Source organism: Neolamprologus brichardi, chromosome 11 (genome assembly GCF_056152115.1).
Source record: "Neolamprologus brichardi isolate AB-2024 chromosome 11, ASM5615211v1, whole genome shotgun sequence".
In the NCBI taxonomy this organism is placed as follows: Eukaryota; Metazoa; Chordata; class Actinopteri; order Cichliformes; family Cichlidae; genus Neolamprologus; species Neolamprologus brichardi.
Window position 1 is genome coordinate 22,542,178 of NC_142114.1, and position 17,416 is coordinate 22,559,593.

The 17,416-nt window shown below is 36.8% G+C and overlaps 3 protein-coding genes across 3 annotated transcripts; 2 read left to right on the top strand and 1 right to left on the bottom strand.

Moving 5' to 3' along the window:
• Nucleotides 1-1,103: 1,103 nt before the first annotated feature.
• On the top strand, nt 1,104-6,754 carry vsig10l (V-set and immunoglobulin domain containing 10 like). The gene is made up of 13 exons (XM_087847805.1): nt 1,104-1,176; nt 1,429-1,642; nt 2,652-2,779; nt 2,998-3,276; nt 3,389-3,649; nt 3,854-4,096; nt 4,201-4,479; nt 5,193-5,285; nt 5,710-5,934; nt 6,032-6,151; nt 6,253-6,293; nt 6,505-6,591; nt 6,680-6,754. The coding sequence occupies exons 1-13, from the start codon at nt 1,104-1,106 to the stop codon at nt 6,752-6,754; spliced, it is 2,118 nt and encodes a 705-aa protein (XP_087703931.1).
• Nucleotides 6,755-10,827: 4,073 nt separating this feature from the next.
• Nucleotides 10,828-14,557, top strand: lim2.5 (lens intrinsic membrane protein 2.5). Its single transcript, XM_006791727.3, has 5 exons — nt 10,828-10,981; nt 12,418-12,630; nt 13,612-13,761; nt 13,891-14,025; nt 14,407-14,557. Exons 2-5 carry the CDS (start codon nt 12,453-12,455, stop codon nt 14,466-14,468), a joined length of 525 nt encoding a protein of 174 aa, XP_006791790.1. The 5' UTR covers nt 10,828-10,981; nt 12,418-12,452; the 3' UTR covers nt 14,469-14,557.
• Nucleotides 14,558-14,855: 298 nt separating this feature from the next.
• Nucleotides 14,856-15,767, bottom strand: LOC102789298 (free fatty acid receptor 2-like). Its single transcript, XM_087847940.1, has one exon. The coding sequence runs from the start codon at nt 15,765-15,767 to the stop codon at nt 14,856-14,858; it is 912 nt and encodes a 303-aa protein (XP_087704066.1).
• Nucleotides 15,768-17,416: the final 1,649 nt, after the last annotated feature.

Below are 17,416 nucleotides of genomic sequence, written 5' to 3' on the forward strand. Positions count from 1 at the left end.
TATTGTGTTTATGTGCTAAAAGACAAATAATTTCCAAGTTACCAAAACTGATTCCTAAGTATGATTTTTTTTTTTCTTTCTTCCTTTTTTTTTCTCCTCTAACCTCTCTACAAAAGGCATTTTGTAAAGGGTATAGTGGTATAGTACCTGTGTAGGTTTTTGACTTAAAACAACAGGTTTAATCTCAAACTAGTGTTTCGAGTTTAACCTTAAGTGTGGTCCTAATACTTGTTTTGTTTTTTTTAAGACCAGTAAAAGCGTGATTCTTAGGTCATGTGTCTTTAATCTGTAATGTATTATTAGAGCACCTGTGAAAAGAAAAATGGAATCCAGGTTTCAGAAGAAGTTCCAACATTGTTTGCTTAGAATAAAACAGCAAAACTGCCTCCTCCTTTACAAAAATAAGAATAAACTGAGAAATTGTAAAAGTAACCTGCGAATAAATCTTGAAAATGTGGTTTCTTTTGTTTGTTTTTTTTACACTTTACAGCATAATTTCAAAATATAGCCTAGTTATTATAGCACTTTATTACAGATTTATTGTTTTGATATATTCAGTTGATTTATTCCAAACTACAAATGTCACTTTTTTTAGGTTTTGGTCTCCATACAAAAAGCCTGGTGGTTTTTAGCACATAGGTATGTGATTTAAAACTGGGTACTGTATGAACACGTACATGGACAGGCAGGCCTCTTGACTTTCCCATATTAGCATACATCATTGACTGCTAAGATGAGGGTACCAGAACTATGGTGACGCAGGTAAAGTTGTTACTTAAACGTTCTCTCCACCTCTTCTTTAGTTAATATACCTGGTATATTTATACCAGTTGTATTAAGGAAATATTATGTTATTTTATCAGCAAGCAGATACAAATAAAGGGGCTGTTGTGTGTAATTACGTAAGGGGCGTGGCCTCACGTGCACAATCGAGTGAGTACAGGTGGGATACTCACGCGCCTGGCTGTCCGCTGGAGCTTCTGCTGATACAGAAGTTACCGCTTTAGGACTTTACAAGACGTTTTTGTTTTTCGTCTCTGCTTTTGTACTGGAAATACTAACGGTTGCTTCTAATAACAAGCGTGCTTAAAGTTTTACAAAAAATGCCTTGTGTAAAGGAATTCAAGAGATTAAGCTCGTTGTTTCTGGCCATTTTATCATTTTTTACTTTCCAAGGTGAGACTAAAGCGTAGTTACGCCTTATGACACTTATCTGTGTGATTTTGTTTGTTAGTATTAGAAATTTTTGTGTCATTTTTAGGGTTAGAAAAAGAGGGCTTTTTTGTGCGTTTCTGTAACGACAGCATTGTTCCGGATTGTAAGATTATACGACAGTAATCCTGTTTAATTGGCATTATTTTGATGTTAGCAGACTTATTGCGTGACCTTGCAATTTCCTTCCTAATTCAGTTGGCTACATCCTCACAGGTGCCCGCTGTGAACTGCTGGTTTCTCCTGCTGGTCCCAGGGTGAATGCTGTAGCTGGCGAAAATGTGACTCTGGCTGTGTCCTTCAGTGGTGCCCCTGACCCAGTTGTTAGCTGGTTTAAGGGGGTTTTAAGTATTGCTACATGGACTATAAATTCCAGTGCTGATCCATCTGTAGCTGCAACTTTCAGTAGTGTAATCAGCAGAGATGGGCAGTAACGCGTTACTTGTAACGCGTTACTGTAATCCGATTACTTTTTTCAAGTAACGAGTAAAGTATGGGATTATTATTGCAAAAACGGTAATTAGATTACCGTTACTTTCCCGTAGGAACGCTGCGTTACTGCGTTACTAAAACCGTGATTTTCTTGCGAGAATGTCTCATGACAGTGACGTAAGCGAGTGTGATGTTCGTACTGACCTTATTTTGAGTTTGATTCCGTAAAAAGTGACAAAAACATTAGTGTCCGCTGTGCGTGGGAAGAAAACTTCTTTTTACAGCGAAAAAAACCCCCTAAACTTCCAAGCAAGCACCGAGTAGCTACGTCGTAATGAGAAACTCACAGAGAAACTGCGGTATCCTTCCACTGACCGCTGCGGCACACCTGCACCAGGATAAACCTCCGCCTACTCTACTCCTGCTTTACAGGTGAAAATAGAGCAAAAGGCCCGCTAGTCTTTGACTTTATTTATTTTCTGCTGTGTTTTACTTGCATCTGAAAGAGTGAGTGTAAACACACACACACACACACACACATATATATATATATATATATATATATATATATATATATATATATATATATATATATATATATATATATATATATATATATTATGTGCTGGAAAGTGCAGAAAATAGGTTTAAATGTTAAACTAATTTCTTCCAGTCAGAGAATGGTGCATATAATTAAAATTTTGCTTCATGCATAAAGTTAAAAGATTAAAACTAACAAAACAAGTTTTAAAAAGAGACTTTTCCATTTGATTACATTTTGTATGATGGATTATGCAGAAAAAGTAGAATTGGGCTGAAAGATCTATCGCTTTATCACCTATTCAGGTTGTAAATCGTGTTTTTAAAAAGTAACTAAGTAACTAAGTAATTAATTACTTTTGAAAATAAGTAATCAGTAAAGTAACGGGATTACTTTTTTGAGGAAGTAATCAGTAATTAATTACTGATTACTTTTTTCAAGTAACTTGACCAACACTGGTAATCAGGATAGAGAAACAAAGTGCATCCCTCACCTTTTTTAATGTTCTACTTAACTACACCGGTGACTACACCATCGAAATGGTTAAATCTGGAATGGAAAGAGCCTCAACTACTTTCACTCTGAAAATATTTGGTGAGTGGGCATATCTTCCTGGAAGACGTGCTGTTGTTGATGGCTTAGATAAAATGTTAAATATAACTCTTTAAATATTAAACAACAAGTTATGCAGTTTATCTTTTATATGTACCTGCCGTCTTAATAAGACTGATGCATTAGAAAGGAAAGGCAGTATACTAGAGTAGATATAATCATCTAGTGGTTCTTCTTTCCTTTCATGTTTTTATTTACAGAATACATCCAGAGCTTGACTCTGAGCTCACAGCCGGGTCTTATCAAAGAGGGAACTGAGAACTTTACCCTGCAGCATAGCATGCTCCAAGGAGTGTTTGAGCAACAAATGTGGTTCTTCAATGGCATTGAAATAAAAAACAGCTCACACTATTTAGTGAAGACACAGGCAAATAGTCTTGTGATCCTCAGGCCGAACCGAAATGACACAGGAGAGTACGCTGTGTTACTGACAAACCCCTTCAGAAATGCAACGGCATCTCAAAATGTCTCTGTGTGGTGTAAGTTTAACAGTTTAAAAGTTTTACAGCTTAAAGTCTTCTTTATTTATATACTTATAAGTCTCTTTATTTATATCCCTGTTTTCTTATAACTCTCCATGGTGTGTTATAGATGGACCTGATGAGCCTACACTTGAGGCCCTTCCACTTCAGTCTTTTTATTTAGCAGGAGACTCTTTGAACCTCTCCTGTCAGGCTAATGGATTCCCACAGCCAATCGCTGAGTGGGTCTTTGGTGGGAAGATCATTTCCCTAAAAGGAGTCCTGAATCTAACAAATGTACAAACCAGTCAAGGAGGTGTTTACACATGCAGGCTGGTCAATGAAGATACAAACGAAAGCCGCCAAAAGAACATGACCTTAACTGTTTATGGTATGTGGAAAAGTAGACATTTTATCTTTTAGGTCATGTTTTTGTGAAATTGTTCTCAATCTGGATTGAGAATTATAGTTTAGTTTGTCATGGTTTGCTGTACATAGTACATAGTACTCATCTAATGCTGTTTACATTTATCTAAATAAAATATTTAAATGTGTACCCAGACATTAATAACAGATTCATTTTATCTTGGGACAGAGCGGCCGGTGGGCAACCCTGAGTGCTCGGTGCAGTCAGTGAATGCCATCAACCTGCAATATCACTGTGAATGGGTAGGGGGAACCCCACAGGCCCAGCTGTCTTTTCCAGAGCTAAGCAACTCCAGCAGTGGAACAGGGAACTTCAGCTTAACCGTCAATGCATCAGATAATCTAAATGGGAAAACAATCCAGTGCATGGCAGAACACCCGGTTGAACATAATAAGTGCAATATCACTGCAAGCAAGTTTTAAATTTTTAACTCATAACAAATCCACATAATGTATGCATAATGTGCTTTATTGACTTTGGCAGTCGAGTCTAAACAGGCACCTTGTGTTCTCCAGGTGGTCCTGTAGCATTCCTTCCAATTATGAGAACCACAGTTGACTCTGGGGGCAAAATAGTGGTGACAGTCCGCTGTTTCAGTGAGGCATCACCTAAAGCTGTTGTGTCATGGTTCAGTAGCAATGAGACTGTCACCAACGGGTCCACATACCAGATCAGCAGCAACACCTCACAGCTTATGATTCGTCATTACAGTGTCAGCAACTTTCTTCTCCAAAACTACACCTGCACATGCAGGAACCCTCTGGGCAGCAAGAAAAGAGAAATTCAGCTACAAGGTATAAGTCACTTGTTCAATTTAATTTTATAGAGAAATATATTTCTTACATTACCATGTTTAACAGGTGATGGAAGTTACTAGTTAAAATAATTTGTTAAAAAAGGGGTTGATTACTCAGATCTTTAAATGTACCTGTCTGACTATGTAAAAACACTGACAACTAAAAGTAATAGTTGACATTCATATCTAGGTAGATAAAAGTATAAAATTGTATTTTTGTATGTAAAACAGTAAAGGAAACAAGTCAGGTCAGATGAGTGAAAATGTAAGGACATAAATCTTCAGCTGGTTTTATAATTAAAATAACTAACAAAAATAACCAACAGTTTCTTGTTTTAGGTTCTCAGTTCTGAGGCAGTAATGTTTAGAAAGCAGTTAGAGTTTTCAAATCAAAGTTGAGAAAATGGTATCAAAGTAATTGTTATTTGTAGATCCACTTAAAAATAAAATATTTAAACATATTTTGACATTTTTGTGTCGACTCTAAAGTTAAATATGTGCCATTAAAATGTAAGGATTCTGCTGCTTTGGAGTACTGCTCGCATTGCCTGAAACAAAGGCACAATGGGCCCTCAGAAACAGAGCTAAGTAATACCTGAGAATGCAGTTTCCTTTCAGACAAAGCTCTTCAGTTTTGGTGTACCCTCGCCTCCCCCCTTCTTCTGCCCTTCCTTGATCTCCCCTACTCTCACAATCCCTCTCTCTTTCCAGGACCATCCATCTCAGATTCCAGTTTGTTCCCTAACCGAAACGGGACCATCGTCACGTTGACCTGGGAGGTCCCATCTATGTCTGTTGTTACAGGTACTAAAATTAAGGGAAGGTCTTAAATGTGCTAGTTTGACTTATCTTCACAAGATTATCTCTAAAGAAAAAACACAGACTCACCCTTCTTGTTTTGATATTCCATAACCCATGTGAATGAATACTGCTAGTGTGAAAACAGAAACTCAAAATAGAAGATAGGGGTGTAAATAATGTGTTGTCTGTGAAACTACCATCTACATGGAGCTGTGTTTTGGGCAAAATATTTTAAAGATGAAACTACTAGGAAAAATATATGCCAGTTTTGGTTATGGCTAGTATCGGCTAGCTTATGTATATACAATTACCCGTTTCAGTAAGCTCTAACATTGATCACTGAAATCTTGAGAGATCTGCTAGAATTAACTGGTTTCCTCTGTGAATTGTGATGCTACAAAACAGAATTGTATGTGATTTTGTTAAGGGTTCGACATCCAAATGAAAGGACCAGACCTTCTGAGCAAAAATCGCAATGCCTCTCTGACTAAAAGCAGCTCAAATGTATATCGCACAATCCAGCAGAAACCTGGTTCTGCCAGGAGTACGGATATCTTTTTCCTTGATCCCAAGCTGACCTACTGGTTTCAAGTCATCCCCAAAGCTCGTATGACCAATGGAGAGCCGTCTAAGAGCCGAAGAATTGGTCCAGGTATAGCACAGCTGTGTGTGTGAAACAGCTCTTATCTCATTGTTAGTGATGAGCCTACAGTAACATTTTTGGTTACAGTCTGTCGTGTTGATGGCAGGTGAAGGACTGAGTGGTCCTGCTATTGCTGGCATTGCAGCAGGAATCCCCTGCAGCCTTCTGTTCCTTCTTTTGCTGATTGGCCTCATCTACCTTGGTGTCTACTGCATCAGGAACAAAAGTAGGTGAATTTAAATACTAAATATAAATCACATTTACACTGACTTATTTAGTTACTTACTGTGATGCTTTTCTTTGGACTTTTATGTTTGCTTTTCATAGGTCATCAGCCAAGATATCCAGTTCCCAGAGCAGTTGATAAGGTTTGAAATACACTAGCCAGCATAATTAATGTGCAGGAATTTATCTGGATAATTTTACTGCTAGTTACAGTTAACTACTTACATTTATCCCACTGTACTCATATTGCATTTGTGTTGAAGCCTGGTTTATTTAAAAAAAAGAATTCACATTGCACAATGAATCGTTGTTATATTTGATGATTACATTTTGTGCATGTCATGCCCTCCACAGGTAAAAAACAGCCAACCAAATATCGCCGTGAATAACATGCTGAAAGGAGCGCTGAAGTCCCCCCCTGACTACTACAGGTTACAGAAGGTAGTCTTACTATAGCAAATAAATAGATGTAGTGGGTAACTGCTTCCATTTATCACAGAAAATAAGGGTTTTCTCTTTTTTCTTTTAGACTCTCTCTGAAAAATCAGTGTCTCTGCCCGCATTTATCCCTCCACCACCTACCAGAGTTGCTACAACCGTCTAAGCTTTTTTTTTTTTTTTTTAAATTGTATTGATGTGGATGGTAACCCTTTTTGTGTATTTATTTTGTATATTGTATATCTAAAATAAGGATCTCTATTCTTCTGTCATTCTGTGTGTCTGTTATAAGTGAGAACTGAGATTTCCACTTGTAGATGGATGTGTGTGTATATATATATATATATATATATATACACACACACACTCACTTTAATTTTAAAAATTAAAGGATAATTTTTAAAATACAGGACAAGTTAATATCCTGTGTAGTAGTGCACTTTCGTAGGCCAGCATCATGGGCTTTTGCCCAGGTTTTTCTGTTGTTTTAAAAATATTGGCAAACATTATTTGAATTTAAAATTTTTAATGAAATCTTGATTTTGTTCAAGTTTTTCTTGACTGTTTGTTTCCTACATTTTCTGGGGAATCTAATGTCATGAAAAATAACTTTCTTTTAAGATTCATAGCAGTTCTTAAAATTATGTTAGAGATGAACTACAAACATGGCATGTTACACTGTATAGTTATTTATTTAGGAAAAATTAGGCCAAAATGCAGAAGCAGTCCTGTGAAAAGCCAACTATACCCTTCCTGCTCTCATAGATATTAAGAGAGCACTATTAACTGATCGTCAGCAAGTGTGACCACCTCTATAAATGTTTAAAGTAATTACACTACAGTTAGAAAAAGAGTGAAGAAGGAAGGATCACTTCCTTGGAAGAGCTGATTTCCCCAGCAAATGCTGTTTTGCATATCCTAATCCTCAAGCCATATGTTTCACCATTAGATCCCATCGTCACCATAATATTTATGGACTGATTAACTTTTTATTTTTTCATTGTGGTGAGAGTCGAGAGTTCCCCTGTTGAGACAAGAATATGACTTGACATGGTCCTTTTGGATCAGCCCCTGTTTTAAAATCATCTAAATGCAAAAATCCCATGATGCAACTCAGTGTTTTTGTTCAAAAGGTCAGTTGACCTAGTGGGCACTATCCTTTTCTAGCCCAATGCTAGAAGTGCTAATGTTTCGATAAACATTCATGTCAAATCTTGAGCATCATCCACACAAGACGCTGCAGCATAATGGAAAGAATTGATGAACACAAATGGACAAGGATTAACATAAGCAACTAAATTTAAAGGTATAAAAATCAATTCTCATTTCTAATGTTTACTTGAAATCATGTGGGGCTCATTTATAGACCCTTCATCATCCTTTATGACAGTCATTTTCTTTTGTGGTACATAATTATGTAGCAGATTTTACTTCGGAATAAGGTGATCTTGTCTTTGGGAGGCACAGAAATGCAGAAGTGGTGAAGTGTGGTAGAAGGAGAAAACAGTTTACTTAAGTAAAAGTACCAATAACACACCTCAAGGTGAGATAAGTACAATCTCAAGGAGTAACATTAAATTTAAATGCCTATGTAAATTGCATGCACATTAGGTACACTGTGAGAAAAAATAACTTTCCATGGCTAGTGGTGAGGGTGGTGGTTAGTGACAGCTTCTCTCAGCAATGCTTTTTTCATTGTGGTGAGCTGATATTATACATCTGTGCAGTAGATGGTGCTCTAGTGCCGTAACATGAACATGAACTTGAAAGAAGAAAGTAGAGGAAAGAATATGGTTAAACATGGTTTGACAAGTCTGTATTTATAATATTTGGCTTCCTCTATCCTCTAAAATTTTGTAGTTTACTACAGGCAAAGTAAGTCAATCTGCAATAAGCTCACAAACTCATTGCCACTCTTATGCATTGCTAAATTAAATATTTTAGTAAAAGGATTTATTTAACCCTATAACAATAGTGAAAAAGTTACAGTTTTCTCTCAGTTAAATCTTTATGTGCATCATCCATGAAAATAATGAACAATGCACACAAATCTGGTCATTTGAAAATCTTATAATGCAGATTTTCAAATTAAGCTGCTAATATTCAACACTATTATACACTTTGAGGAAGTGCTCTTGAGGTTTTAGCTTTCCAAGTAGAGAACATAAGTGGCAAAAAATTACGACAGTCACACTTGTGTTGAAATTGCTTCATTAGTGTTTGGTCAGCGCTGTTTTGCTTTAACTTGACAATCCTCTGTTTTTGTATTTTCTCGTCTGGTGTTTCATTTTATCCTCTTCTTTCTTCTTCTTTCTCATGATTTCTCACAGTTTTCAGCCACATGGTACAACATTGACTTTTGGGGAAAAACTTGGCAAAAGCTTCTAATTTTCACAGAGTGAGGACCATTAGTACAGCGTGCGATTACTCCCTAAAGATGTTTATTTAGTGCTTATTGCTTGTCTCAGTCTTAAATACTAAACAAAATAGTTATAATTTAGTCAGTGTATTATCACTTCAGTCCTAATTAACAACAGTCTATTTCTTTCAATCATATTGATCATATGTTTTGCAAATGTGCAGTTGATCTTGTGAAAGATTTATATGGTGGTTAGATGAACAAACCTGTCAACACCGTCTTTAAGCAAACATGACACCACAGCAGCTGTGGGTCTGACTTAAAACTTCTTTCTCATCTGTTTGACTGACAGCATTCATGATCAAAATGAAGAAGAACTACAATTGCATCATCAGAGTTCTTCTTGTGAAAATTACAGAGAATTTGTGGGTTGTTTGGCTTCTTGACCCTCAGTGCATTCATAGTAAAAATGTGTTAAATGCATAAACAGTGAATAAAAAAAAAACACAATATGACAAGAGATCAGTAAAGGTCACAACACATTATGTCATTCCCCCTTTAGGGGATTTTTGCATTTATCAATCCTATTATCTCTTTATCTCTATCACGAGGTTATATGACGTGTGGCCAGCAGCATTATCTGGAAACCAGCACGTACTTAGAAATACGAACTGAAAAAAGTGGCATCGTGAAATACTATTAATTTCTGCTTAGTAAATAAGAAACAACTCTACAGTTATATGTTAGGTTACAGACAGACAGCTTACAGACTAGACTACAACTAGCCAAGTACAGCCATGGCGTAACATTTATTAAAATGATTGCAGAAATGAGGAACTAGGAGACAAGGTTTCACTGAGGGGGTGTGTTGTGTTGTGCAGTGTGCAAGTAAGATGCTGAAATCTTTTTCCTACTAATGATAAATTCATTCAGGGTAACAATGAGTGGGTGGTCTCCCCTTATTGTCACAGGGCAAGAACAAATTTCAGGAAACAAAGAGTTTTAGAGATTTAAACAGATGTATCATATATAATCTGTGACTGGTTACTGTTGCCTAATATTTGGCAAATATTAGATTGTTTATACACTGTAATTTATCCAGAAAAGATTATGAAATGATGCTGTCAAAGAGATCAATATTATTGTATGCTTATTATTTGGTTGTAGTTTGTGGTGGTGGTGGTAGTGTGGTGGGTCAAACACACTACTCAGTAACACAGTTCAATTTAAACCATTTCTATCCAACAAAAACCAACCACATTACATCAGCCCCTGACAATTTATCATAATTGTTGTAATGGATTACAATAGAACAGTGATGGTGTAAACGATTGAGATTACCGGCCGTTGAGATTACTGATACACGTGTGCTAGTGTTAGTAGAATAAATCCAGTCAGGGTAGGTTTAGCTGATATTTCTTTAACTATGCAATAAACGGCAACCTTTAACTGTTAGGCAACTGCCTTGTCAACATCATCACATATTCACTGTGAACATGCAGAGCACACTCTACATGAACTGTGTAAGTTTACGTATCTGTTTTAAGCATCAACGTGTCCCCATGACCACGCCCCAGTTACACTGAAAGAAAGTGTGCACTTCAGCACGTTCCATTGACCGCAGCAGTACTGCAAGCCTTTGCACATCCACAGTTCCAGAACACCAAACAGAACAACAGACAAGGACTGTGCTGCTGCGGCCTCGCATCACAAACCCTCCCCCTTACCCCAATAGCATCCCCTGACCCCCCCCCCCCCCCCCCCCCACCACCACCACCTCCCCAAATGCTCCCATGTAGTTCAGCAGGAACGTGTCACATGGCTTTTTGCACACCAACTCATATCCATTTGTACTGTGCTGATTGTTTTAAAGGATTTTGCCTCCATCAACAGAAAAGTGGGGGGTTAACCTTTTGGAATTCAGCCTAGGCCATCCTCTTTGACATTCGCTCACTCCTGGCTTGCACTCTCTCTCACTCTTTCCCTAAGGAAAGCCTGATACTTAAGAGGGTTGATTTATCCTGAGGAATTCAGGTGAGATGATGGTGGGGGAGGATTTGTTAATGGCAGTAGAATTTATAAACTAGAATGGATAACACTGGATGCTAACCAGTTTTCATGCACTGTGACTATTTCGTAATAATGTGTGTATATTTCATGTTTCAGGGTCTTTATTTTCAGTATATTCATAGATAGTTTTAAATAATACATCAAGCATTTCTAATGATTCTAAAGATTTCATCCCATAAAGAACTTGAGATTGTAGATTTGTCTGTTTGTTTTATACATCCTGACAGAAATATGATGTTCAGATGTTACACACCAGTGTTGCAGATGTATGCTGTCTTAATTTTGCTCTTACAGCTCAGAGAAAAACTGAACCCACATGACTTGGAACAGATGCTTGATATGTTTTTAAAGTTGTTCAATATTTACCAAGGCTGATAGTGCAAGTGCATAGTTGGTATTGTAGCTGATACTGTTTTCAATGTGTATGTGTGTGTGCCATAATAGCAAAATGGAAACTGTTACTGGAATTTCCACAAAGGCTGTTTTGAGTGTTTATATCTGTCTGTACCTGGACAGAGTTTGTTAACACAAGATATAGTCGTGAAAATCCACAAATGTTTTGCTGAAATTAAAGTAAAGGATGAGTATGAAGATGGGTTTAGTCTGATCCATGAGTGCTGATTACTTATGCAACTATACCCTTACCCTAAAATGACCTCTAGTTACATCCAGATTTTATTTGTATCAGCTGTCACTGCCTTTCACATCATTGGAAGTTATTTGTTGATTATACTGCCAGTCTATTTCCTTATTTGTTTTTTTGTGGCAGTTTATTTGATGCAGTTGTAAGCACATAAAACACATTCAAAGAGTGAGCGAGAGAGCACGTGTTGCTATGAGCTGATTGCATTGCAGGTGGCATGATTTGTTTATCCAGGTCTGCAGCTGTCCTTTGCTTTGTTGTGAGAGATAACTGCGTTGATAAAACAAATTATATGCATAAACTTAGATCAATTAACTATAAGACCCACATAATACTTCATGTTTGATAGAACATGATAGAAAATATCTTTATTAATAATGCAATCGCTTTGTTTTGGATTGACTCACAAACTGACTATGTGTCACGCTAGGATTCGGGGAGTGCAATGGTATATATTCACTAATTCCTGGAAGTGAAGTGGTTTTATAAGAATGCATTTAGCCTTTCTGATTTAATATAAATGAAGTCTGAATGAATGCAACGCCATAGTGACAGACATGTGGTGGCAACTACATGTGGGCAGTTTTTGTTTTTATTCTTTCCATCTACTTCTTCATGGTGTTACTGTCTCTTAAAACCATTCCCTACTTAATAAACATTAACATTATAGCACCATGCTGTAAAGAAAATTACTATTTTCTTTCCTGCAGCTTTACTCTTGCACCACTGATTCCTATCTTCTTTTTTCTTTTGACAGTGCATAAAGCCTTAACCACAGTCATAGGATCACTCATGATGTACAGCTTCATGGGAGGGGGCCTTTTTTGTGCCATTGTGGGGAACATCCTGTTGGTGGTCTCCACAGCCACAGACTACTGGATGCAGTACCGTCTGTCTGGCAGCTTCGCCCATCAGGGCTTGTGGAGATACTGCATGTCTGGAAAGTGCTACATGCAAACTGACAGCATTGGTAAGTAGGGAAATCGTCCTCCACCCAAATTCATTACATTTAAAACTTTGTAAGGAACAGTGATCCTCCTCGGAGACAGTTGTTTATCTGGTCAGAAGCCAACTTTTCTTACTTTTAAGGTGCATCAACAGGAATTTCTTGACTTTCATTAGACATTACGTTTATACTATTAGATTGAAAGTCCAAGACCAAGTTTATAGCCAACCTCTGTGGTATTTGCTCTAATGTTAGCATGCCAGTATGATCACAGTTACATTGCTGATGCTTAGCACATATAATGGTTTACCTTTTATTCTTAATAAACTTATTTGCATGCTAAAAGTGGCTCATCTGTGTTTATAATACAAAGGACTGCTGAGAGTGGGCAGTTTTGGACATGACAACTGCAGACTATGAAAAATCAGTTTTTCAAATATGTAATTTAAAATGATCATTATGTCCACTACTTGAACTTCCCACCTCATCCAACTAATCTATGTCACTCTGAGGACAAAAAGACTAACTTTGGATCCCCGTATTGGTGGCAATAACCCACGATGCCCCTTGGTTTCAGCATTACATCATACTAATGTTTGGCTACCATAACAGCTGCTGCTGATGTCATAAATGAAATAGGAATAAATTGTATTAATTGCAATTAAAACCATACACCGCACAAGGAATCAAAGAGTCCGTACCCCAAAATAGATCTCAAATATTTTTAGTAAATATATTAAATTATTAATATATTCCAATGCAAGTTCAAGTTGATTAAAGTTGTCTTTTGTTTTGTTTTTTTATTTATATTATGCATTACAACAGAGAAAGTTACAAGTTTATGAGTTATATTTGGAGAGAATCTTATTCTGAACTCAAATTTATCTTTTTTTAAACATTTAAAATATATAATAAATACATCTGTAATTTCCTGGGTAGTGCTAGTATGTTGTAGTTCTTCTAGCATACATCTTCATAGTATTTTCTTGTTTTACTCCTCCTCAGCATACTGGAATGCCACTCGTGCTTTTATGATCCTGTCGGCCATGTCATGCTTTGCTGGCATCATCGCAGGAATCCTCTCCTTTGCCCACTTTTCTGCCTTTGAGCGGTTCAACCGATCATTTGCCGCTGGAATCATGTTCTTTGTTTCTAGTAAGTCATTGATGCAGAAAACAATTTACATTCTAACATTTATGTAAAGTGGTTATTTGGAAACTGAAAGTATCATTATTTTTGCACACAAGAATTATATGATGATTAACTGTGTGTCCACTATACCAGCTCTCTTTGTTCTGCTTGCAATGGCCATTTACACTGGGGTGACTGTGAACTTCCTGGGCAAGCGCTTTGGTGACTGGCGCTTCTCTTGGTCCTACATTCTAGGCTGGGTGGCCCTGCTAATGACCTTCTTTGCAGGTTTGTTTATCTAGATCAATCTTAGTATCAGTACAGTGATATTTATCAGTTTTTGGAAATGCAGAAAAGCATTGAATAAACCAACATTACAGCAGGTCTCATTTATCAATTTCTTAATTATAAAAACACAAATACATTTGAGTTTTATGAACACTTTCTTTCTCTGAAAATTTTATCCATACTTATATATTTTAAAGCTGCTGCATTTCTGAGTTAGTACAGTCTTTACAGGTCAAAATATCCAGTATATATTTTCTAAATCTTCTACTTCATACACAAAATATATGTCTTACCATCAGAAATCAAAGTCTCTTTGGCATGTTATATTATAGAAATTGTCTCTATATCTCTTTAAAGATGACTTTTGTTGATGTTTTCCAGGTATATTCTACATGTGTGCCTACAGAATGCATGAGTGCAGAAGAGTGGCTGGCCCACGTTAATGTAAAGAGGAAAAAGTGTGTCAGGGCTGCGGAAGACATTAGTTTACATTTAAAGATTGGCACCGTGGTGGAAAACAATAAAATTTGGAAAACTGCATATGTACCAAATGTGTATTTTTTTTAATTTATTTTATTTATTTATTATTTAAAGAAAATGGTCAAGGATAAGACAATCCCATTAAACAGCTTAGGATCATAAGCAATAGTAAGATATCCAAATTTAAGCTTGAATATTTTAAAAGATTTCAGATACAGGTCTGTATGTATAAATTGTTAAATATAAGGCTCAAATCCTGATATAATTTCTGTAATTTATAGTAAATTAATAGAATAAAATGAATATGTACATGTGATATTAAATATGAAGTAATTTTTACATTTTCAATCTTAGCTAGAGCTGTTGGTCTGCGCTCGCAGCCTTGAATCAGTGCACCTACACTTCCTAAAAATAATCTTTTCTCTGAAGAAGTAGAAGTTGGAGGAGGAAAAGTAGAAGATAATGGGATCAATGCAAGTGTTGAAACAGCTAAGCAGAAAGGTGTAGTACCTCCACTCTGGGCTTTGTCCCTGGATGTAACCCACTAAATGAGATAAATTGTATGGCAGAACACAAATGAGGAACACAGCAAGAGTCCCTGAGGCCATGCCAATGGCCTTCTGTTTCTGCATCTGGGATATCCTGGACAGGCTGTACAGAATCGAGATGCAGCGCAAGTAGCAGTAAACACAAATAAGAAGAGGTATGAGGCAGAGTACAAAGAAAAACTCCAGACGTACTGGGAGGAGGATCTCCAGCTGCTTTTTTGTGATGTGTTCATAGCACACACTGGAGTTATTGCTGGACAGAGATGAGTGATGCTGGATGATGAAAGCGATACTGCAGTGTGCTGTTGAGATCAGCCAAATAACAGCACTAATAGCAACTGCATACACGGGTTTGTGCAGTTTATGATAGGTGATAGGAAATGCTGCTCCTATGTAGCGGACCACGCTGACTGCCATCAGCAGCAAGGAGCTGGTGTAGATTGTGGAGAAAAAGGTGAAGGATGTGATGGAGCACATGAAATGAGATAAATTCCATTTCATACCAGATGCTGCCTCGTGCATCTTGAGAGGCAGAATGATCAAAAACAGCAGGTCAGAGACAGTCAGGTTGAGTAGCAGGATGTCTGTTGGAAGTGGCTTGGAGTGGATCTTGACACTAAACGCATAGAGAGCTAAGAGATTGCAGGGGAAGCCAATCAGGAATGAAATGATGTAAATGAAGAGAATGATCTCACTGCTCACAGTGGACTCCATTATGGACCTAAACCAAAATAAACAACACAGATTAACTTCTTCTTCTATGCTTCTCATACATCTTATACAGTATTATTAAATCTAATATATCAAATCAAACAGTAAGGAATACACTAAATTTACAGATGTTAATTGGCAAGTAATGTAGGAATTTTCAAACTTCAGAAAGTGAATGTCTCTAGTCAAACAATAAAGGAAAATCAGTGTCTTGCAGTTATGATCAATAGATAATACTAGAGCATCAGTGTTGCTTGCTAAACAATTAACATTTTACGTTAGTATAGATACAGTTATTTAGGAAAATGTGTTTCATTACTTCAATCACTTAGAGGTGCTAAAACAAATGAGACAGTCAGCTGTCATCAGTAGATTATTTTCAGTGGCAAATAGGATCTTGGTATATTTTTACTTACCAAGCGGTAAAATATTTCTCCGATGTCAAAACTTCACAATTAACACTCTGTTCTGTTCTTTTCATCAAAGACCTCCAGTTTCTAATCCAAGTTTAAAGATGAGTTGATATAAAGTGTTAGAAGCTTAAAACTCCATGTGACACACTGGGGCACACTATAATGACTAACAGCAGACGCCAGTAGGTTAATATTAACTAAAATAAATAACCGCAGCTCATGTTGACTTTCATCTTAGATATGTTAACAAAGGACCTCCTGTCACCAAAATAAATTATTATCATAGTAATTTGGATTTTATCAGGTCAGAAACCTGCATATATTAGAATTTATGATAAATTATTTTCCATTGATCCATGAGACATTTGTGGTTTCAGGAGCACTGTGGAGATTACCTAAACATGAAGCCTTTAGTATAAAAACTGTTTTCTTTGACTTAAGGAGAGTTTATACTCTCCTTAAGTCAAAGTCACTGGATGCATCAGGGGCGATTTGTGGTTTATGTCATGCCTAAGGACTTTACAGCACATAGACTGAAAGAGCTGAAGATTGACGGTCTGCTCTATATCCTGAGTTTATCCCATATACTCCTTGTTATATCAAAACACTAACACTGACCACCAGGGGTTAAAGTGGGGTTTGACAGATGAGAAAAAGATACATAACATAGTGGTTTAATGTGTGGAAAACATAATTTAAAAACAAGTTACTGTAATTGTTGCTGCTTCATGATTCGCTGCCTCAACTCTCGCGGCCCGGTACCAAATGATTGGCCCGTGGGGTTGGGGACCACTCTCCTAGACAATATAAAGTTGGTATCAAAGGTAAAATTTGGTGAGTGAATCTAATCATCATCGTGAAAAGTTCATCAGAAATCTCCTTACTTAAAAAAAATAATCCCTCTGAAAAACCCACAAAAACAGAAAAAAAAATCTGTTCACTCCTCTTCTGTAGTACAAGCTAGATGTAGATTTAGTTTGAGGGAAATTTATCTTATCTGCACCGTGCCCACATCACAGTGATAAGCAGGACAACAGGATGTGTTAAGGATGTAAGGAGGACTGTGGGAAGTGATTATTTCTTAGTTTTTGAGCAAATATCACCATGCACTCGATATTATGCATTAATCAGCACCTCAGATTTAATTTCTCATTTACTGAAAATACTGAATGCCTTACCAGATTCTTCTTGCCCAGTTTAACCCTTTACTAAAAGCCAAAGTACATCTGCTGACTTTCT

What these genes read in the sequence shown, in the direction of transcription:
- lim2.5 (XM_006791727.3), top strand. Translation starts at nt 12,453, where the DNA reads ATGATGTACAGCTTCATGGGAGGGGGCCTTTTTTGTGCCATTGTGGGG. An exon ending in CATGCAAACTGACAGCATTG is followed by an intron (nt 12,631 to 13,611) that starts GTAAGTAGGGAA and finishes ACTCCTCCTCAG; the next exon opens with CATACTGGAATGCCACTCGT. An exon ending in GCTAATGACCTTCTTTGCAG is followed by an intron (nt 14,026 to 14,406) that starts GTTTGTTTATCT and finishes GATGTTTTCCAG; the next exon opens with GTATATTCTACATGTGTGCC.
- vsig10l (XM_087847805.1), top strand. Translation starts at nt 1,104, where the DNA reads ATGCCTTGTGTAAAGGAATTCAAGAGATTAAGCTCGTTGTTTCTGGCC. An exon ending in ATCATTTTTTACTTTCCAAG is followed by an intron (nt 1,177 to 1,428) that starts GTGAGACTAAAG and finishes ACATCCTCACAG; the next exon opens with GTGCCCGCTGTGAACTGCTG. An exon ending in TAAGTGCAATATCACTGCAA is followed by an intron (nt 4,097 to 4,200) that starts GCAAGTTTTAAA and finishes TGTGTTCTCCAG; the next exon opens with GTGGTCCTGTAGCATTCCTT.
- LOC102789298 (XM_087847940.1), bottom strand. Translation starts at nt 15,767, where the DNA reads ATGGAGTCCACTGTGAGCAGTGAGATCATTCTCTTCATTTACATCATT.